Source organism: Schistocerca nitens, chromosome 3 (assembly GCF_023898315.1).
Source record: "Schistocerca nitens isolate TAMUIC-IGC-003100 chromosome 3, iqSchNite1.1, whole genome shotgun sequence".
NCBI classification, from domain to species: domain Eukaryota; kingdom Metazoa; phylum Arthropoda; class Insecta; order Orthoptera; family Acrididae; genus Schistocerca; species Schistocerca nitens.
Window position 1 is genome coordinate 515793668 of NC_064616.1, and position 24134 is coordinate 515817801.

At 40.7% G+C, this 24134-nt stretch overlaps 1 protein-coding gene across 1 annotated transcript in view; it reads left to right on the forward strand.

The window, feature by feature from the left end:
• LOC126249641 (serine/threonine-protein kinase GL21140-like) overlaps positions 1-24134 on the forward strand; it is a 223118-nt gene that overhangs the window by 17810 nt on the left and 181174 nt on the right. The window contains exons 3-4 of the mRNA XM_049951319.1: positions 10329-11012; positions 23102-23198. Of these exons, the coding sequence (XP_049807276.1) occupies positions 10332-11012; positions 23102-23198 (778 nt within the window). The 5' untranslated portion in view covers positions 10329-10331. The remainder of the gene's footprint in view (positions 1-10328; positions 11013-23101; positions 23199-24134) is intronic.

A 24134-nucleotide genomic window follows, 5' to 3' on the forward strand; every position in this document is an offset into this window, starting at 1 on the left:
ACTATAATGTCTTCAATTTTTTTAGTTGGGTGAAATTTCAGATGGTGTTACTTTGACAACCATGAAAGGCTTTCTTGGCCACGTGAATCCAGTCCTCAGGACTAAAGATTTGAATACACTTTCATGATGCTGGTTCTATTACTCCATAATAATATACTATAAATGTTGCCAATTTTGGGTGATACCACTTATATTGTACTGCTGCAGGAATTAAACTGTCAAGATCTCTTTTCACATCCATCTCTTACAAAGTATAATTATTCCAATCAGTTGCTGGGAACTATAAAAGGACATCACGTGCCCTGTTAGTTACTATAGTGTTGCTATAATCAGTAATATCACAGTTTTATAATAAATCAACAGTTGCCATGTGTCAGTTCTGGAAATTGTGAATCTTGCAATCATTTTCAGTCTGAGCATAAGGTGTTATTCTACTCTAGGTAATTGGAAGCTACTATGCCAAAATCTCTTCTACCTGAGTCACATGGTTCTACATATAATTCTTGACCAAGAGATGGTGTAAGAATCAATGAGCATTGTCATGTTGAAAAACAGCAACATGATACTGTCACATGAGAGGTAATGGATGACGATGCAGGATGTCAGTGATGTACTGTCATGCCATTGGAATTCCCTCAACCACAACCAGCCATGGCTTGAAGTTATACCCAGTGGTTCCCCTTACCATGAAACTAGGAGAAACACTACTGGGCTTTCCAGAACATTGGAACAAAGGGAACACAGGTTGCCATCATACTCACAAAACTATGGTCATTCAGGGTAGTGCAGAACTGTGGTTCATCATTGAACACAATGCTATGCTATTCATCAGCAGCCCATGCGTCCTGGTCATGGGACCACTTGGCCACTTGGGATGCAGCCATTTGTTTTGTGGTGTTAGCTGCAGCCAGTGCATGGGATGGTTATTCTCAATTTTGCATACTATTTGTCTCTGACCAATGGGGCACGATGACACGGCGGAATGTTTCAGGGAGTCCAGTACTTAACGGATGGCAGGTGTAGATGAGAAGGGGTTACAGTGTACTTAGTGCACAATACGGCGGTCCTCCCTTGTGATGGTGATAAGTGGTCTCCCAGAACCTTGACGATGAGTATGCGTGCCCTTATGTTCCCATGGAGTCCAACATTGGCTCACAGTCACATTCAGTTGCCTCACAAATCCAGATGTTGCACAATTTAACCAGCTGCCCATATGGAGACCCACAAATAAGTTCCTTTCAAACTTTCTCATAAGAGTATGCAGTGCCACATTGTGCTTCACAGTGATTACTAAACATGTGAGGCTGTTCGTGCCTCTTATATACCCTAGCATGTCTGGTAACAGTACTAAACACAAATAGCACTAATGCGCACTGGTGACTGTTATACCTTTCACAGAGAATTACAACTCCAGTCATTTAAATACTTGCAATTGCAGTGGATATGTACAATATTGCATTGTCATCAGACTTGGTCTTCTGGATGCTTCACTTTTATTTTCAGACAGTGTAATTTTTTGAATTTAATCTTAAAAAAGAAGCCACATCAAACCTACACTATGTGATCAAAAATATCTGGACAACTGGCTGAAAATGACTTAAAAGTTCGTTGTGCCCTCCATCGGCAATGCTGGAATTCAGTATGGTGTTGGCCCACCCTTAGCCTTGATTACAGCTTCCACTCTTGCAGGCATATGTTGAATCACGTGCCGGAAGGTTTCTTGGGTAATGACAGCCAATTCTTCACGGAGTGTTGCACTGAGGAGAGGTATTGATATCAGTTGGTGAGGCCTGGCACGAAGTCGGCGTTCCAAAACATTCCAAAGGTGTTCTGTAGGAATCAGGTCAGGACTCTGTGCAGGTCAGTCCATTACAGAGCTGTTATTGTCGTGCAACCACTCCGCCACAGGCCATGCATTATGAACAGGTGCTCGACCGTGTTGAAAGGTGCAATTGCCATTCCCGAATTGCTCTTCAACAGCGGGAAGCAAGAAGGTGTTTAAAACATCAATGTAGGCCTGTGCTGTGATAGTGCCACACAAAAGAACAAGGGGTGCAACCCCCTCCATGAAAAACACGACCACACTATAACACCACCGCCTCTGAATTTTACTGTCTGCACTGCAGATGCTGGCAAATGACATTCACCGGGCAATCGCCATACTACACCCTGCCATCGGATCGCCACATTGTGTAAGCATGATTCGTCACTCCACACAATGTTTTTCCACTGTTCAGTCGTCCAGTGTTTACGTTTGACATTTACCGGCGTGTTGTGTGGCTCATGAGCAGCCGCTCAACCATGAAATCCAAGTTTTCTCACCTCCTGCCTAACTGTCATAGTACTTGCAGTGGATCCTGATGCCGTTTGGAATTCCTGTGTGACGATCTGGATAGATGACTGCCAATTACACATTACGACCCTGTTCAACAGTCAGCGCTCTCTGTCAGTCAACAGACTAGGTCGGCCTGTACGCTTTTGTGCTGTATATGTCCCTTCATGCTGCCACTTCACTATCACATTGGAAACAGTGGACCTAGGGATGTTTAGGAGTGTGGAAATCTTGTGTACAGACGTATGACACAAGTGACACCCAATCACCTGACCATGTTCGAAGTCCGTGAGTTCCGCGGAGTGCCCCATTCTGCTCTCTCACTATGTCTGATGACTACTGAGGACGCTGATATGGAGTACCTGGCAGTAGGTCGTGGCACAATGCACCTAATATGAAAAACATATGTTTTTGGGGGTGTCCATATACTTTTGATAACATAGTGTATGTTAGTGCAGAACTGTGTGCAATCCTGTAGATAGTGGAATAGATTATATATAAGCATTGAAAGGAAGTAGCGAAGATGCATCACAGCAAAGCTAACTTGGCACTGTTCAGCCAGCTGGCTGTGTTTGAAATTCGAGTCAGCATCCATGAATGGGTGGACCTCATCACACGTGATCCACTATTTCACTGACTTACCCATCCTGAAGTCAGGTCATCTTAAGAGGGCAGTCGATACCTTGATGGCAATCCAAGTCACACATATGGCTCTGTGACAGTTTAAGTGGTGCCCCACTTTGAAGCCTTTCAAATAGTGAGAGCCAAAGCTTTGCGGATAAGCAAAGAGAACTAGAAATTATCATGCCACACGTTCGTAGACCCTATCAGTCGTTCCAGTTGTTCTACAAAAGTATGGGAAGCCATTAGGAGAATTTCTGGTATATGCAGTCATTTACCCGTAGCAGCTGTGCTGAAGCAGGGGTGTCACCACACAATGGCCAGAAATGTCACCCAGGCAAAGACAGAGTATTTTGCGATAACTGCTGCCACTGACAAATGCTGTGGTGCTTCAAACATAAAAAAATTCGCCATATCACTATGGCGTATAACAGAAGGGGCTGTCTGTGGAAATAGGCTATTTTCCTATATTAGAAATATGGTTCAGGTGGTTGTTCCGAATTATTATGACATTCAAATATCATTTTTGTCAATATTCTCACAACTGCAGAGCGTCATCATGTTTTCCTTCAACAGCTTTATACATTGCAATTTTACTCTTGCTTCAGGTCATAAATTTAAACCACTGGAAAATGTTACATCTATAAAATATGTAGTGGACGCAGCAGAACCTTAAAGTACCGTGTGGTTATAATTAAAGTGCAGCTCCTCACAGAGGTCCAGGGTGGGCTGTAATTTCCGTATGGCAGTGAAACTTGGTGGATATGCTAATGCTTTAATGCAGAACTGATTTATGCTGGAAAAAAGTAAGTTCCAATTTTGGCCACCAGATTCAAATCTGGCACTGTACACAGTTTGTATGACATTGTGATATTCACACTTTCATTTGTCAAGCCAAAATATGGGTGAACTGTGTGGCTATGAAGAAGAGAGCATGCACTTTTAGTGAAACTGTTTTATGTGAATGGGAGCAACTACAATGCCACAGTGCGAGAATACCATTGGCTGAGAGGTCTGAGGAGAGGCCCACTCTCATTTAATGGCTTAAGGATGATGATGATGAAGAAATTAGAATTCGAAAACACAGGTGAGCTGGGTGGCACCTGGAAGAGGATGACATCTTATTGTGATGGAAGTTATTGACGAGGTTGCTGTTCCTATAACTGACCGAGCAGCACATGCCCCGTGTAGCGTTAGTGCTAGTGCTTGAGTAGTTTCGCAAGAATTGTCTATCCCACAGTCAACACTACAGAAATTTATATGGTCTATTTTACACTGGTACCTGTGCGAGATCTAGATGGTTCAGCAACTGAAACCTTATCATCTGCAGCAGTATTATGAATTTTTTCTTTGGTTTATGGCACAGATCAAAGATGATTACTTGTGGGTGGACAATATTCTATGAAGTGACAAGGCACATTTTACATTACAGGGTACAGTGAATACACAAAACTGCCAAATTTGGGGTGCTGTTAAAGTGAGTGTTTCACAAAGAACCATTGCATTGGCCATATGTGGTTATGTGGTGTGGATTTACAAGTGCTTTTGTTTTTGGTCCATTCTTCTTTCTAGATAATACACCCACAGGGCCTGTCAGGTGTATTGTGACATCTGTACATTATCAAGACCTCTTTGTACAGCATACTATCCTGCTTTGGAAAAACGCAACTATGTGGAAACTGCTGTTTTCATGCAAGATGGGCAACACCTCATGTTGCTTCCCCAGTGGAAGATCAGTTTAATGCAATCTTCCACATATGTTGTTATCTCCAGAGGTTTTCCAGATGAATGGCCTGTAAGATCACAAGATCACCTGATCTGCATTCATGTAACTGATACTACTGTGAGCAACTGTTGATCACATCGTTTTATGGATGTAGCATCTCTGGTGCTCATGTTGAACAAGTTATGTAAGCGATGGTTAATAGTAAAATCAACTTTACCTTTCTCACTTGTTTGATGTTTTCTGCCCACATCCCCTTCCTGATCCATTACTTATGTAAACATTTCTATACAACTTTCTTGCTTTCACAGTGCCAGATTTGCACCTTGTGACCAAAAATGGAACTAATTTTTTCCAGTGTAAATTGGTTCCACATTGATGCATTAGTTACATATCCCAAGTTTCGATCCAATACAGTAGTTACAGCTCACACTGGACTTCTGTAAGTAGTTGCACTTTAATTATAACCAGGTGTTATCTGTTGTTTTACTGTATATTTAACTGCTGCTGAAAAACTGATTCAAAAGTGTTTAAACAGGACCAACTTCCATTCTATCATAATGCCCTGGTCTTCTTATTGCATTTTCTTGCAGGTTCCAAGCAGTGCTCATTTTTTTCTCTTTGTTGGGATGACAGCTTTACAATGGGCTCAATACATTCAGTTGGGATATTGGTAAATTATTGTCTTAAATGACTTATTTGGGAAGAACAATGTGGCAGAAATTGTTAAAAGGTTTCTCAGATTCTTCAAAGCAAGAGCTACATCAGCTATGAAGTACAGTTCCTTAACACCATCCTTGTGATTCATGTCATATTGATGAGATGTAAAATGAAGCTAATAAATGAAAACAGATGTTAAAATCTAATGTGATGTAGAATTTGTAGCTCTTAAATAACTGTATTATGAATACGGTACACTTAAGAAGACAATAACATGAAGTGGGAGAAAAAAATGAAACTTGCTCTGAATGAGGATCGATGTTGTGAACATTGCATTAGAAGCCCAGCAAGATACCTATTACACTACAAGTGACAACATGTTTATAAGAAGTATTTTCTTACATCAAAATGATCCTCACAGGAACACACACACAGTAATCACTGTCTCATTTGGATATCTGTGGGCAACTTGCAACCACATTCCATGCATCTTCTCATGCCTTTGAACACTCAAAAATCATTTTTCAGGAGTTTTTATAGGTTTATTTGTACATTGTGTACTATACATCATTTGTAACCCATTTTCCGAAACGTAAATTTGAAAACGAGATGTCACTGTGAATGAGCTACACGACAATAGGAGCAGCATGCCATCCAGTGATGTCACGGGCATCACACGACTCAACTTGAATGTTTTAGTGGGCTTTTAAATATTTGGACATGATTTTTGTGTTGTTGTTCTTTATTTTTATTACTGCAGGATTTATAATGAGAAAAGGAAAATTCAGCAGGTGGAGGTTATGACACACATACCGTATGATGAAGCTAAAAACAGCTTTCAAAGCTATGCAACCTGTAGTGTTTGCTAATTCTTTTGCATTGTCCCCATTAAGAAGCCAATCCCCAAGCACGATGCCTCAACACAAACCCAGACCACAGACTGTAGTAAGAGTGCATGCTCATGTCAGTGTACCTGTGGGGGGAAAAGCGCACTTGACCCCCAAAACGATTCAGAAGACTTGGAACCCTGGCAACATATCGCTGCACACCACCAGAGGCCCAGTAAGCAGTCTTCTCTATCAATGCAACCAACTCATCCCATAATTAAGTTAAAAGTCACACGACAAGTCATTCAAAATCAAAGAATGTGGCAGCAAAACCAATGGATCTTCCTTTCCGATAGGGATTTAATAGTTCAGGATACTGATATCCTCAAGGATGGACTGGAGAGCTGGGCATTATCTAATGTTGCCTCAGACTTCTTGAGTAAATCATCACTGTTGAGGTAGGAGGACAACCCTCACTAATCATTGGCTTCCTCAAGGACTTCCTTATTGCAGTGGAACTTAAATGGATACCAACCGCATTTGGAAAAATTACAGTTCTTGTTACAGGAGAGACCGTTCTGCCTCCACATACCAGAAACTCATTTTAAAGCCACCGGCGCACCTGAATTAAGCAGCTACCATTCCTACGGGAAGGATGATTTTACAAGAGACAGGGCTATGGGTGGGTAGGCTGTTTCCATTGATAACAGACGCCATTCCTCTCTGGTCCCTCTTACCGCAGCCATACAAGCTGTTGGAGTGGAAGTTCTCACACCAGTTCACATCACAGTTTGCGCTATATCTTCCACTTCACAAGCTGTTGGATCCAGATGCACTGTCAAAGCGCTTTCGGTTATTCTCTCACCAATTCCTCCTCTTGGATGATTTTATTGCACACATTGTGCTGTGGGGCTTGGCTACCACTTGCTCCAGAGATCGTTTTGCTCCAGAGATCGTAGTGTCGAGCACTTCATCCATTTAGTGTGTATCTACCTTTTGAACTCTGGTCAGATGGTACAATTTTCCACTGCTACTGCTGCAGGGTCATCTTCCACCATTGACCTTTGTTTTTGCTCCCCAGCTGCTGCAGACATAGTTGAGTGGGACAGAGTCACATATCTGCATTTCAGTGACCCCTTTGCAGTGTAGATCCATCTGCTGACTGGGATAGTGGTAGACAGGAGACTACGAAGATGGAGGCTTCAAAGGGCAAATTGGTTGTGATACAGCAGGCTATCTTTGAACTAGAGGAATGCTTCCAGGAGATGGTGGACCATGTCACCTGTGTGATCTGATGAGATGCAGCTGATTCCATTCCCCAGTCTTGCCGCCACCTAAGATGACAGTATGTCCCTTGGTGGAATGAGGAAGGTTGTTCAGCAATTGGAACCAGTCGCACAGCTTTGCAGCGTTTCGAAAGTCTTACAACTACGGAAAATCTTTGTGGCTTCAGGTCTGTGGCAGCACAAATGAGGCGACTGATAGAGGAGTGGAAGAGGAACCTCCTGCAAGGAATTAGTGCTTTCCATTAATTGGCGCACTTCCACTACACGAGTTTGGGACTCAGTTAGGTGGATTTCAGGCAAGGGCAGTACGCTCCCCTTAAGACCTTGCTGAGCACCGGACCCTTAGTGAATATACCTAAGGACATAGCTCAGGTTTTAGCTGAACACTTTTTTACTGTCACTGCATCATTAGGACAAACTCCTGAGCTTCAGATATTCAGTAGGCCTATGGAGATGAGGAGGCTCTGCTCCTTCTCGTGTAATGAGATGGCCAACAAGCTTACATTCCTCATGTGGGAATTGGAATCAGCCTTGTATGCAGCCTGAGACACTGCTCCAGTACCGCATCAGATTCATTATCACATGCTCCTTCATCTGTGCCCTAGAGCCAAAGACAAGCTCTTTTCCTGTTTCAATCATATCAGGTTTGATAGATAGTACATAGTCACTTGGAAGTAAGCAATATTATTCCCTTATGGATACCAGGCAAGGATCGTGCCAGCCCTAATCTGGATGTGTCAGACCTCTAGGATGGAACAAATTGCTGCCGTTATGTCTTCAGAGGCCAAAAATGATTTGAAGCCAGACAGTGCATGAAAACTTGTACTCCAGATTGTGTTTTTACAACTCTGTTTTCTTCAATATTAAGAACATACAACAGTTTTATTGTTGTTTTATAGGGATAGATCCCTGCAAGGAATGCCCTCAGTTATTCAACTGTTTTCTGTGACAGACATTTCCAAGTGCACCCTCTGGAACAATTTAAAAATTATGATGTGAGGTTACATGGCATTAGGACAGCCTTGGAGTGGATTAAAAGTCATCATGGTACAAGGTTTCTAGTGTGTGCTGCTTTGTTCAGTGTGCTACAAGCGGTCTACCAAATGTACCCGATAGACCAACTGATTCCGTTGATCCAGGACACCATACAGTGACACCAACACCAAGGCATGGAGATAGTCTTTTGCTGGAGGCCGGGGCTCATCAGGATACAGGGAAATGATGTGGCCAACAAAGCAGCCAAAGAAGCATATCTGGATGACGTATGTTGATTGCTGTCCCCTTACAAACCATATTCCCATTATCTGACAGAAGAATCATGTGTCAGTGGGAGACACGAAACTGTGGGGGCTCAAATCGAATACAAAGGTGTGGTGTAATTCATGCCAGCAACACCAATGGAAGGAAGTGCCACTCACTGGGCAGCACATAGGATATAGCCCTTTAACATGTGGTTTCGTCATCTGGCCAGGAAGATCTACCACTATGAAGTTCTTGGTGTGCTGCTTTTGGTTCAAAATATTTTGGCATTGTGTGTTTTCTTTACTGACATCAGGGCAGCCCTCGGTTTGGCTGGAGATCCGCTCACCAATTCTGACATGAGTGTCACAGGGATTTTGAAATTTTGTTAGCTGTTGGGACATAATCCCTAAAGTGCTGGGGAGGGGAACTTTACTTTAATCTTTAATGCTTTATAAACAACTTAGCCTGTGGGGGTAGCCTTTGTCTTTCCACTGTCTTCCCCCCCCCCTCTCTCTCTCTCTCTCTCTCTCTCACTCACACACACACACACACACACACACACACACACACACACACACACATCATTATCCAATGTGTGGTGCTTGTGGCGTACGGATCACAGTGTGCCACATTGTAGATGACTGTTTTACACTCATCCAAGAGAGCAGCAGCTGATTTAATGACAGATTTGCCCACTGTTGTAACTGACAATCAGATGAATGTGGTCAGACTTTCAAGGTTTTGTGAAATTTTCCACCTTGTTCCCTAAAATTTTAGGAGGAAGTTTTTAATGTGTTGTGAGAGTGGCTGGTCCAGCCATGTTTTTTGTAAGTGATCAGCCAGTCTCATTTTCCTGTGTAATTATTTTACGTTTCCTGTTGCATTACTTCTGTTTCTAATTACAAGTTTTGGAACATCTGACCATTTTACACTATCGTAGAGAATGTGAGATATTGTGATTGTGTGGGTGACTGAGTGTGGTTCGAAGTGAGTGTAATTGTGTGTCTTTCTGTTACTTGTTTTATGATATTTTAGTCATTTTAACCATATTCATCTGTATATACTCAGTCATTTGGGTGAGAAAACCCACCAGTTTGCTGTGCTCATGATGTTCACATTTCAGTGGCACAAATTTTAATCCTATCTTTTATTTCCTGGTAAAATAAGATGCACTTTTATTTGAGACTTAAACTCAAAAATTTAACTAAACTCTAGTGTGGTATATGTTTTGATAATGGATATGTTGTCACACTCTGTCACAAGGTTTTAAGGTGGTCGCATATGTGTGGTGCAGAGTTCCTGGAGTATCCATTTTTAGTTTAGGTTGCAACCAGCCACACACAGCTACTACATCATTTTAATAATTTTGCTGACGTTTTTGCTTTCTTTCTTGAATGTTTCAGAAGTGGTGGTATGTCTTTAGTAACAGATGAACACCAATGAGCACCACTGTTCATAATAGGACATTGAAGTTGAGCCATATAATTGCCTCATTTTAGGAGAGATTTAACTTTCTCACACATAGGAAAACAAATTATTAGCTAAATAATTTTCCCTGTTTTATCGGTTTCAGCATCTTTCTTCAGTTTTCATGGTCACTTGAGATGCAATAACAAGTGATTCCTTTTTTTTTCCAGATCATGTCTGGCATCAAGGGCAGCCAAAGTAATCTATCATCATCTTCAGCTCTGTCATCTTCCATGCAGCATGGAACATCATTAACTGGTGGTGGAAGCAGTCTAGAGCATTTAAGTTGTGATGAAAGTAATACATCAGCAAGATCAGTAAGACATGCCAAAAGATGTCATTTTTTCCGTAATGCTGATGTTTATTTCAAAGGAGTATCACTTGTTTTTCCTACAGAAAGGTATAGGTCATTTGAAAGTGTGTTTTCAGAAGTTACTCGTTCATTATCAAAGCATGTAAACCTACCGACTGGAGTTAGAAATTTATACTCCTTAACTGGAAAGAAAATCATGTCACTTGATGATCTGGAGGATGGGAAAAGCTATGTTGCAGCAGGATCAGGAGAACCATTCAAACGACTGAATTATGTTGGTGTCAGGAGAGGTGCTCATAAAACAAAGACAAAAAGTTTTCAAGCTAACGAATCTTTGCCAGTGAAACAGCATTTTCCTTCTTACATTTATCCTCGTGTTATAACTGTAGTGAGAAATGGTACAAGACCAAGAAAAATTGTACGTCTTCTAATTAACAAGAGGAATGCACCTTCTTTTGATCATACAATTACAGTTATAACGGAGGCTGTGAGACTTGATACAGGCCCTGTGTTGAGAGTGTATGCAGCTGATGGATCTCAGGTAAGTGTACTGTGATAACTTCATGTAACTATTTGAAATGTGTGTCTGTGGTTCAGATGTAAATGCTGATTACTCCTCTGCTCTTCAGCAGTGTGGAATACAGTAATCTAATACCAGCAGATCTGCTCCTTTCTTGGTTACTGTTGTTCCATTTTATTTTGTGTAACCATTTAGTTGTGTCGTGGTGTACTGAGCAGGGAATGACTAAATGTTCTCTTCAGCTACAAATGCTTGGTGAAAAATAATGGCAGCCAAAGGTGTTACCTTCAACTGTTACAAGAGTGTTTATCAGATAGTTTTGTTGCAAAACTTTTCAACAAATATTTCATAACTTTTACTGAAAAATGGGTTTGTCAGGCTCGGTATTTGTTGCCATAGAATATCTCAGACCACCATTACAAATAACAATATTACATTGCCAGGAGTTGTGATGCATGCAGTGTGGCATAGTGGTTATCATTGCTCTGTGTTGGGCTGCAGGTCACCAGGTCAAACCTGTTATTTAGTACTTATCATTGCTGGGAGGTTCTTGAAATGTCTTATGTTTGTGTGTTATGTGATATTCAGTGTTCATGTAAATAGTTGCTCTCTATCCAGGAAGTCAGTCCTGTTCTAGCTGTACATCTTTCACAATAAACGTGCTTCCAGTGCTAAGGGTTGCACTTCACAGACTTTTCATGTTTGTACTGGAATGTGGTTACGACATGACATTGTTTGGTAACGATGCTGATTACTTCAAAACATCTTTGGCTCTGTGGCTCCAATTAGGCAACATAAAAGCCATATCCTGTGCACAAACAGGAACCGGTATACAAGCTAACTGACAAATGTGTTAAAGTGTGTTCAGACAGCAGACCTCTGCCCAAATTCGAAAAAGTGCCTCTTTGCTGCCTAAGAAACAAAAATTTTGGGTCATCTAATGAATGGCAATGGAATCCATCCCAATCTGTAGAAAATAAGAGCAGTCACAATTTTTCCAACTCCTCAGCACAATGATGATGAAAGAGATTTTCTCGGAATGTGCTCATACCACTGGCAATTGATAAAGAACTTTGTACCAAGACACATCACTTGCAAGGAGTACTACTGCAGGGAGATACCAAGTTTTCCTGGAATGAGTTGCAAAAGAAGATCTTTCCTTGTCCTTAAGGAAGCACTAACATCTTCTCCAGTCCTAGCATTGTATGATGAGAATGCTGAGACAACTTCCCACTGACCTTAGCAGTTATGCAATAGATGCAGTTTTAGTGCAAATTCAGGAAGGTGCTCAAAAAGTGCCAGCATACTGTGAGTCTGATATACTCAGCAACCAATAGTGTGTGCCTTGCAGTTGTTTGGGCCAATATCAAGTTCCAGCTGCATTTATTTGGCAAACCATTCACCATTTTGATGGACCACCATCCTCTATGTAGTCTGACTAGCCTGAAGGACTCATCATGTCGACTGGCAGGATGGGACCTGAGGCTTCAGAAGTACATCATAATGGCATATACAAGTGGGCATAAACACAAGGACCCTGACTGCCTTTCAAGGAATTCTTTGGTGGAACACAGAATAAGGGATGAAACCTGTCACTGCTACATTGTATGATATTGCTGCTGAACAGAGGGAAGAGTCAGCATTGCTGAAAACTATAGCAACTTTGGAGGAGGAGGAACCAACCAAAGGAGAATTCCAATTCATTAATGGAGCATTGTATAGAGGGAGCTGTGATCCAATGGAGCAGAAATAGTTGCTTGTCATCTCAGCTCATCTACAGTATGCAATTCTGAAGTTCGTCAACGATACTGTATCTGGTCACCTGGGATTTGTGAAGATATAGACAGAATCAGATGCAGTTATCATTACTGGCCCAGATATCTACCAATCCATTAGACCCTCATATGCAGACTTGGTAATTCTGAATGTGACTGTCCTGTTTGCATCTGATCCTGAGGTCTATACTAGGAATTTGACCTTGCCCAATTCTTCTTTAGCTGGTGTTGCCCAGACTGCAGAGTCACATGAGCTTGCGGTTGCAGTAAGGGACTCTTTTTGACAGTTGGCAGGTTGCGCAGTTAGGTATGCATGGTAAACAGCCCGTGATGCCCTGAGGGGTTCCCCAGGCAGCTGCCCCCTTCGCACCCTCTGCCACCTTCCCTTCACGAGTGGCTTCACGCCCCAAGCAGAACTAGCATTCCTGGAAGAAAAGATATTGCAAATACATGGCTTAACCACAGCCTAGGGGATGTTTCCAGAATGGTTTGCAGGAGAGCTTCTGTGAAGTTTGGAAGGTAGGAGACAAGGTACTGGCAGAACTGAAGCTGTGAGGTTGGGTCGTGAGTCGTGCTTGGGTAGTAGCTCAGTGGTAGAGCACTTGCCCACAAAAGGCAAAGGTCCCGAGTTAAGAGTCTCGGCCCGGCAGACAGTTTTAATCTGCCAGGAAGTTTCAGGATTTTACTGGTCAGTCTGCTGGCCGGGTCTCCTGTGCTCGCTCTGGTTTTGCACCTGAAGTCATGACCCAAAGCTGGACATTTCCAGTGCTACATAGCCTTTTCACTGTGGAGGACTCGTACTGTCAATGGACATTGCAGTGGAGGCAGATGAACTGGCATGGTTACTGCAGCAGAATGGTGTGGGCAACTGTCCTGGAGGGGTACATCTGACATTTGGTATGGGTAGACCCACCGATGGAATGTTTACGTGCCGGCAACGTGACAGTAAGCTGGATGAGGCAGTTCTGACTCTGGACCTTACCTTGTACTTTCTGCCATGCATTGTTGCTAAGAGTTTGGTCGTCAGCTGCCTATGTCAGTTGTGTGTTATGTTTATTCTTGTGCTCGTCTCTACATGGACATTCTGTTTCCCCGTATACTGAATCATACACTGAGTTTTCGTTTCCTCTTATGGGGTTCATTTTCCCCAGTTGTAGAGCAGCCATCGGCCGGTTCAGTACCTTGTGCCAACAGTGTTGTTTAGCAACATTGTCATGCCTGGGCAGATACTAAAGTTCCAACATTGAGAGAGTTACTTACACATACAGTGATAATGTGCACAATTCATTAGATGTTAAATTGCAGACTGCTCGTACACTGAAGTGCCAAATAAACTGGTATAGGCATCTGTGTTCAAATACAGAGATATGTAAACAGGCCGAATATGACTCTGCAATCGGCAATGCCTATGTAAGACAACAAGTGTCAGATGCAGTTGTTAGATTAGTTAATGCTGCTACAATGGCAGATTATCAAGATTTAAGAGAGTTTGAACGTAGTGTTATAGTTAGCGCAGAAGTGATGGGACTCAGCATTTCCGAGGTGCAATGAAGTGAGGGTTTTCCCATAAGAGTGTACTGTGAATATCAGGAATCCGGTAAAACATCAAATCTCCAACATTGCTGCAGCTGGAAAAAGATCCTGCAGAACGGGGCCAACGAGGACTGAAGAGAATTATTCACCATGACAGAAGTGCAACCCTTTAGAAAATTGCTGCAGATATCATTGCTGGGCCAACAACAAGTGTCAGTGTGTGGACCACTCAATGAAACATCATCAATATGGGCTTTCGTAGCCGAAGGCCCGCTTGTGTACCATTGATGACTGCATGACCCAAAGCTTTATGCCTCGTCTGGGCCCGTCAACACTGACATTGGACTGTTGATGACTGGAAACATGTTGCCTGGTTGGACAAGTCTAATTTCAAATTGTATCAAGCGAATGGCCTTTTACGAGTATGGAGACAACCTCATGAATCCATGGACCCTGCATGTCAGCAGGGGAGTGTTCAAGCTGGTGGAGGCTCTGTAATGGTGTGGGGTGTGTGCAGTTGGAGTGATATGGGACCCCCTGATATGTCTAGGCACAACTTTGACAGGTGACACGTACATAAGCATCCTGTTTGATCACCTGCATCCATTCATGTGCATTGTGCATTCCGATGGACTTGAGCAATTCCAGCAGGGCAGTGCAACACCCCACACGTCCAAAATTGCTACAGAGTTGTTCCAGGAACACCATTCTGAGTTTGTACACTTCCGCTGGCCACCAAACTCCCCAGACATGAACATTATTGAGCATATCTGGGATGCCTTGCAGCGTGCTGTTTAGAAGAAATCTCCACCCCCTTGTACTCTTATGGAGTTATGGACAGCCCTGCAGGATTCATAGTGTCAGTTCCCTCCAGCACTACTTCAGACATTAGTTGAGTCTATACCATGTTGTGTTGCGGCACTTCCGCGTGCTCGCAGGGGCCCTACATGATACCGGGCAGGTGTACCAGTTTCTTTGGCTCTTTAGTGTATATTATGTGATCCATCAAAGGCATTTCACTACCAAAATCACTATGTCCTTTTGAGTAAATTAGAGTAGTGTGGTTGTGACATTCGCCTGCTTTATTTCTTTATTTGTTGTCCTTTGTGTCGACGTACTGTGTTGTGATACTGGCTGAAAAATGGAGGATGAAGTTCAACATTGACTGCTTTAAATGATTTAGCCAACAGGTGCAAATTTGCATTTCACAATTATTTACTTTCACTGTTCACAACCCCCCTCCCCCCCATTATACATATTTAATATGGCCAGTGCACTATTGTTTAACTTTAGATAAGCCTCATTACTAGTTTGCAGGCGAACACCCACATACTGCTACAATAGTTCACTATTGAACATCTACGAGCAGTAAAAACCTAACAACACAGTTCTTGAAGAATAACAAAGTACGTATGGAACACGTTGTCGTTTTAACAGACGGCCTAATTGTGTTGCACTTATTTCACGGATGCATTGTTGGTGATATAACCAATACAGGTTCCTCGTCTGAAACTCGGCTGTGGACTGACTGTCTAGGGACCAAAAATTGGGCCCTTGTATATCCTTACAATAATAGGTGCTGAAACTACACATTGTCCAGTGTTTAATTTATAGAAATTACAATTAAAACTTAACTCATTAAATTAACTGAATTCATCAAAAAATTGGTTCTTTTTAACAGTTTCTTCTACTACAAGAGTTAGGCCAAATTATTTGTTTAGATCATGAAATTAAAAAATATCATTAAGCAAACAATACTTTTGACAAAACTGTTAATTACTTTGAAAGTAATTAAGGGCTGACTTTGCTAACATGTTTTCAAATAGAGCCAAATAAATACTTTAAGAATACTATTAGTTGTTCCTCCAAATGTTTATAATTAGTACAGAATTTATATTTGTTTATATGTCAACAATAGAATTTCAGCTACGAAACAATTAGTGATTTCACCCTATAACAAAAGATATTAACTAGGAATAGTCAACATAAATTAGAAAATCAATTACATTCATAAAATTTAGCACAAAATTATATCTGGTGTTATATTCTTCAAAACTGAGGACCGACCTTTCTCTTTCATGAAAATGCAAATTATACTTACGTATGTTACTGGTGGTTAGTCAGACATGAAGAAATGAATTTTAAAGCGGCAGATGGCAAAACACGAGAGGAAGTAAAAATATCCCAGCTTGCTTTGTGACATGGTGTAACAGGAAATGACGCAAAATGGTTCATCGTGTCTGACAGGGGGGGAAAAAAAAAAAGTTTGTCAGTAGGAGAGAGTCCTGTGTTAAGCTATAAGTCATCATTCAACTAGGAACTAATTATGTATGTTGTCCAACTAGGTTCCATCTCAGAGTCCTTACTTTTTGTGATCTGTGTTAATGACCTTTCGTCAGTAACATTACCAGATGCTAAATTGGTTTTGTTTGCAGAAGAGGTGAACATGTATCGAGTATAGTTTTAGAAAGTTACGGTAATGAAATTTTCATTGGCATTAATAAATGGTTTGTAGCCTTTATTTATTTATGTAGTTATTTATGAATTTGTTGTGTCACAAAACTTTGAAAAGTCACGCTATATACAGTTAAGTTGTTGGAAGAGGTTTCCCGTGACAGTATGGTTCCAAAGTATGACAAGCTGATTGAAGAAGTTGATAGTGTGAAATTCTAGTGATTACTACATGATAAATTCAGTTTGGAGGAGCATTCCGTGGAACTGCTGAATTGCCTAAACAAATCTTTTACAGTCTGGATAATGTCAGACATGGATGATATTTCCCCTTTACTTTCATTCCTTAATGTCATACGGGATAATTTTTTAGGCTAACTCGTTAAGCCAAGATAAATCTTTCAAAGTGCGAAAGCATTATATATATTCTCAGCATAGAATTAAACTTTTTCATTGTCATCACAGTGAGTGAAATATGTACTTCACAAGTATCAAATGACTTGAATCGCGTCATGCAGCTAGCTAGGGAAACAATTCACACCATTGTTGGGTGTAGCAAAGTGCTCTTTCAGGGATAGACCTTTTTTGGAAAAATTTAATGGTTGGGATGGTGAGACAGTGTAGAAAAAATGGAACAAGGATGACTGTTAAACTGCAGACCAGTTTCACTGATATCAAGCATATCAAAAATCCCAGAAATGCTTATGCATAGTGGATTAGTTGTTTGTTTGTTTAAGCCCTACCTTCTTATATGGCCACAGAACAGTTTCAGAATGGTTAAAGGTAATGAACAGTATGTATCCGCAGTTGTGTTTGATAATATATTATACAGTCATAGAGAGAAAATGGTTTTATCCCCAAAGTTCATGGATATTTCCAAAGTATATTTTTTGTGCTGATGATATGACAATACTAAATGGAGATAAAAATGTGCAATACACAGGGCAGTTGTAATTAAACTTTTGCTACTTGAGAAAGCCCCTATGGAAGATGTGTATTCTAGAACAGGGAAACTTTGTGAAAACATTTGTAAGGACATGCAGAAGAGAAATAATGAAAAAAACCATTGGAAGAAATGCATTCTAACTTCCATGTGTGAGGGTAACATTTGTTAATTGTGTTCCATGTTTATTTCCCAGGTTGCAAACATTGCTCAATGTGATGACCACCTGCATCCACAGCAGCGTGGAACAACACTTGAGATACGATTTTTCAGTTGTTCACAGTGCTTTTTGAACAGTGGAGGATGGAATGTTCAGCTTTTGTGACACAGCTTGTGCACTGCATGAAGGTCACACATTGTATCCAGCGTTCTTGGCCATGGCAGCAACAACTACTTCAACAATTTGTGGCACAGTTGGCCATTGGTCTGTCCCAGGAGCAGTTCCCAAATCGCCAGTTAATTCGAACATCCGAATCATGTTCTTCAACCCAAGTGCCGAAAGAGCGACACTTGGTATTCTGTTAATGCGTCGATACTCACAAGGAGCAGCAGAACTATCACAAATATTTTGATAAAAAAATAAGCTTTGCTCTTAAAGTCCTGCTCACGTTGTCCAGACCCATGTTGACTACTGCATCTATAGTGCAAACTGTTAATTGTGTTAAAACCCCACATTGCCATACCAGTACAGGTGCCTAATGGTAAATCACGATGCTAAAACTGCAAATCCTGCAGCACACAGTCTGAACATCATTCCTGTGAAGCATGGTACCCATACAGTAAATAATTTCCTGTCTACACTGGCTCAAGTAGTGAAAGTTTGATTATAACCACACTGTATGTAATTCTGCAAAAACATCGTGGCATAATAGAAAATAAGCTGATTATAAAAATGGAGTACACTATGTAAACAGTGCTCAGAAACAAAGAAAAGTCTGAGCATACAAAAATAAAGCTTGATGAAACAAAGTTGGAGGAGACATTACTGTGGCTCGTGACCTGAAATGGAAACAGCGTATTAACACAATGTGTTTAAAAACTCTGTACTGTCAAGCCCACTATGAAGTGGCTGTCGCAATATACAGACAGCTTGCATGTACAGTATGCCACAGAAACTGAATCATACCTGCAGTGTGGAACAGCAGTATGAGAAAATTCAAACACGGGAAACAAACTGCATTCAACTTTGGAAACAAATGGGGACAGTTTGAGGAAAAAGCCATTTGAAACATGAATAAACTGCTTCAAAAGTATAGCCATTTTAACCTAATCATATAAAAATAGTTAACAATAAAAGCAACACAATACTCTGAGGAAAAACCAATTCAGACAATCTTACTACCAATCCTTTGAATGGAAAAACAACCCTTGGTACTCAGGTATAATGTTAATAAAAAGTCTGCCGAAAAACATACAGGATGCTGTATAAGGCAGTAACTTTCCAAAGAAGTTAAAGAAATATTACAGTGTTAACGATAAATAAATAACTTACATCTGTAAATAATGCTGTGTGTAATCATTAATTTTATAAAGCTTAAGCAAAATGGTTGTTGTTTGAGAAATATTTGTTACTAAGTGTTTTAATGTTCTTTTTATGGCCTACAAGGTGTTCAGAAATTCCTGTTACAAACTTCTAGGACTCATAGAAGGGAGTGAGTAATCATGAATAGGAATCCATGTCTGAGAATGTATCATTCTATGATGCTTTCAGTTCAAATGTTTAACTTGTCCACTTCTGCTTGAGGAATTGAATTAGGATTGATGCAGTACAATTACTGGGTAATAATTTGAAAGGAAACATAATGAAAACATTCATTTACCAGTTGAGCACATTTGTTTCTATTAACTCTTAGCTATTTCGGTATTGTAATTGTAAACTGTCGAAGCTGCATTGGTAAAGTACCGGAACTTCAAGCCCTGATAGAAAGCACCGAAGCTGAAATCGTTATAGGTACAGAAAGCTGGCTGAAGCCAGAGATAAATTCTGCCGAAATTTTTGCAAAGGCACAGACAGTGTTTAGAAAGAATAGATTGCATGCAACCGGTGGTGGCGTGTTTGTCGCTGTTAGTAGTAGTTTATCCTGTAGTGAAGTAGAAGTGGATAGTTCCTGTGAATTATTATGGGTGGAGGTTACACTCAACACCCGAGCTAGGTTAATAATTGGCTCCTTTTACTGACCTCCCGACTCAGCAGCATTAGTGGCAGAACAACTGAGAGAAACTTTGGAATACATTTCACATAAATTTTCTCAGCATGTTATAGTTTTAGGTGTAGATTTCAATTTACCAGATATAGACTGGGACACTCAGATGTTTAGGACAGGTGGTAGGGACAGAGCATCGAGTGATATTATACTGAGTGCACTATCCGAAAATTACCTCGAGCACTTAAACAGAGAACCGACTCGTGGAGATAACATCTTGGACCTACTGATAACAAACAGACCCGAACTTTTCGACTCTGTAAGTGCAGAACAGGGAATCAGTGATCATAAGGCCGTTGCAGCATCCATGAATATGGAAGTTAAGAGGAATATATAAAAAGGGAGGAAGATTTATCTGTTTAGCAAGAGTAATAGAAGGCAGATTTCAGACTACCTAACAGATCAAAACAAAAATTTCTGCTCCGACACTGACAATGTTGAATGTTTATGGAAAAAGTTCAAGGCAATCGTAAAATGCGTTTTAGACAGGAATGTGCCGAATAAAACTGTGAGGGACAGGAAAAACCCACCGTGGTTCAACAACAAAGTTAGGAAACTACTGCGAAAGCAAAGAGAGCTTCACTCCAAGTTTAAACGCAGCCTAAACCTCTCAGACAAACAGAAGCTGAACAGTGTCAAAGTTAGCGTAAAGAGGGCTATGCGTGAAGCGTTCAGCGAGTTCAAAAGTAAAATTCTATGTACCGACTTGACAGAAAATCTTAGGAAGTTCTGGTCTTACGTTAAATCAGTAAGTGGCTCGAAACAGCATATCCAGACACTCCGGGATGATGATGGCATTGAAACAGAGGATGACATGCGTAAAGCTGAAATACTAAACACCTTTTTTCCAAAGCTGTTTCACAGAGGAAGACCGCTCTGCAGTTCCTTCTCTAAATCCTCGCACAAACGAAAAAATGGCTGACATCGAAATAAGTGTCCAAGGAATAGAAAAGCAACTGGAATCACTCAACAGAGGAAAGTCCACAGGACTTGACGGGATACCAATTCGATTCTACACAGAGTACGCAAAAGAACTTGCCCCCCTTTTAACAGCAGTGTACCGCACGTCTCTAGAGGAACGGAAGGTTCCAAATGATTGAAAAAGACCACAGGTAGTCCCAGTCTTCAAGAAGGGTCGTCAAGCAGATGCACAAAACTATAGACCTATATCTCTGACGTCGATCTGTTGTAGAATTTTAGAACATGTTTTTTGCTCGCGTATCATGTCGTTTTTGGAAACCCAGAATCTACTCTGTAGGAATCAACATGGATTCCGGAAACAGCAATCGTGTGAGACCCAACTCGCTTTATTTGTTCATGAGACCCAGAAAATATTAGATACAGGCTCCCAGTTAGATGCTATTTTCCTTGACTTCCGGAAGGCGTTAGATACAGTTCCGCACTGTCGCCTGATAAACAAAGTAAGAGCCTGCGGAATATCAGACCAGCTGTGTGGCTGGATTGAAGAGTTTTTAGCAAACAGAACAAAGCATGTTGTTATCAATGGAGAGTCTTCTACAGACGTTAAAGTAACCTCTGGCGTGCCACAGGGGAGTGTTATGGGGCCATTGCTTTTCACAATATATATAAATGACCTAGTACATAGTGTCGGAAGTTCCATGCGGATGATGCTGTAGTATACAGAGAAGTTGCAGCATTAGAAAATTGTAGCGAAATGCAGGAAGATCTGCAGTGGATAGGCACTTGGTGCAGGGAGTGGCAACTGACTCTTAACATAGACAAATGTAATGTATTGCGAATACATAGAAAGAAGGATCCTTTATTGTATGATTAAATGACAGCGGAACAAACACTGGTAGCAGTTACTTCTGTAAAATATATGGGAGTATGCGTACGGAATGATTTGAAGTGGAATGATCATATAAAATTAATTGTTGGTAAGGCGGGTACCAGGTTGAGATTCATTGGGAGAGTCCTTAGAAAATGTAGTCCATCAACAAAGGAGGTGGCTTACAAAACACTCGTTCGACCTATACTTGAGTATTGCTCATCAGTGTTGGATCCGTACAAGATCGGGTTGACGGAGGAGATAGAGAAGATCCAAAGAAGAGCGGCGCATTTCGTCACAGGGTTATTTGGTAAGCGTGATAGCATTACGGAGATGTTTAGCAAACTCAAGTGGCAGACTCTGCAAGAGAGGCGCTCTGCATCGCGGTGTAGCTTGCTCGCCAGGTTTCGAGAGGGTGCGTTTCTGGATGAGGTATCCCTCTACTTATACCTCCTGAGGAGATCACGAATGTAAAATTAGAAAGAAAAAAGAACCTAGCATACTGTATGTACAGAACAGTAATGATGTACTGGAATCAACGACGATGTTATAGACATTGTACCTATGAACCATGTTCTGATATGCACTTTCCATCCCACCTGGTGTCTCGCAAGTTTCTAGTGCAGTGGCCAGAACTGGTGACAACACATCCTCCTCTGTCTCTACAGGAGACTTGTAGCAGGGCACACATTAAGTAATTTCACATCATCCTGTGTAATCTATTGCATACCAGGAAAGGCAGCTTTGAGAATTTCCTGTTTTTTTCCCAGCAGACAAGTACGCATTACACATCTGAGATGAAACCATCGTAGGACGGAAACGGTGCGTTTTCAGACATGGGTTTCTATTCAAAATATTACATACTCACTCTCCTCTACAAGTTGTTGACGTTCGTAATAAGAATCTCCGAACACCCTGCATATGATGCACACAATCACTATACACAGTGTAATACTACATCATCAGTGTCTAAATGTTACAAAAATAATTTTTAGTTCTCTGGACCCGAGGCTAACATGTGTCAGTCTCTGGGAACGGTATCACATTTATCAAATACCTTTACCTTTTTTATTTCGCAAAGTCGTTTTCCTTATTATCTTTGATTTGCCTTCATTCAAGCTCATTTTTATTATATTATTTTTGTCTGCCTCGTTACACACTGTCTTGTTCCATATATAAAATATGTGGAGCATGGTATTACACTACTTCAGATACTGAAATTTTTTTCAAGAACAGTGGAGTTTGTTGCAAACTGTGCTTCTTGATGTAATTGTTGCAAGACTTCTTTACATTACAGTCAAGACTATGACAAATGTCTTCTCACACATTTCTGCATCTGACGTAGGAGTCAATCTGCAGTCACACCCATTTAGTTATTGTCTAATGTTAATTTTTTTTTTGTTTTTTTGTTCAAGGTCACATCACATGAAGACTTTTTTAAAACAGAAGATTTGTTTTTTGCTTACGGATTGGAGAGACCGAGTAAGAGAGATTTTGAGTTAGATTATGAAGGTAACTAAGAATTAAAATTTTTGTTGAATCATTTTCATTGTAAATTTAGTTTCCTGTGTTTTATTCTGTGTATTTTCGTTACATTTTTATTGTGAATTAGGCACATTGTACCATTCCAAAAAGTGTGAAATGTAGCTTCACAGATGCAAACACTTAATGCATTGAAATATTACTGATGATGAAATGAAAGCCTTCAAATGAAATAATTTGTTATTCTCACTCTGTAAGCTCCATTTAAAGTTTTAAATTGCTACTTATGGAGAAAAATCTGGAAGTTTTTTATCTTAAACTTTAAAAATAAGTAATACATTTCAACACCGCGTATTTGTTAAAGAAAAGTAAATATTAGTGTTGCAGTAGCAGGTAGCCCAATTACTTATGCTAAGGTGCCGTAATAATTTGTTATTAATAGCAACAGTTTCTTTATAATAATGAGAATGGGAATCTCGTGGCTTGCACCACAGTGATACGAGTTTGTCTGCTAATTATTGTCTTCGAGGAGGAAGATTGTTCGGGTAACTGAAACAAAATTTCATTCAGAATCATTATGAGCAAATTGTGTGACAAATACAGCCTAAGCAGTTGGCGAAATAGACCACTCGAAATGATAACATCTTTGATTTCTGGACAAATGCCGTGATGTGGTGCACTGGGTAAAACACTGAACTTACAATGAAGAAAAGCTGGTTTCAGCTCTCCCACACACCCCTCCCCTCCACTTGGTTTTACATTTTATGTGATTTTATAAATGTTCCTTTTAACAAAACCATGGGTAATTTTGTAACCCATTCTTACATCTCTTATAATGAAGTCCAGACAGATAGCCAGTTTCTTACACCTGGCATTGAATTGTTTGGCATTTAAGTCATCAACAAGCATGATACCTACTTGCAGGATCTTAATTTTGCTACTCAAGGTAGCTGCAGTGTGATTTAT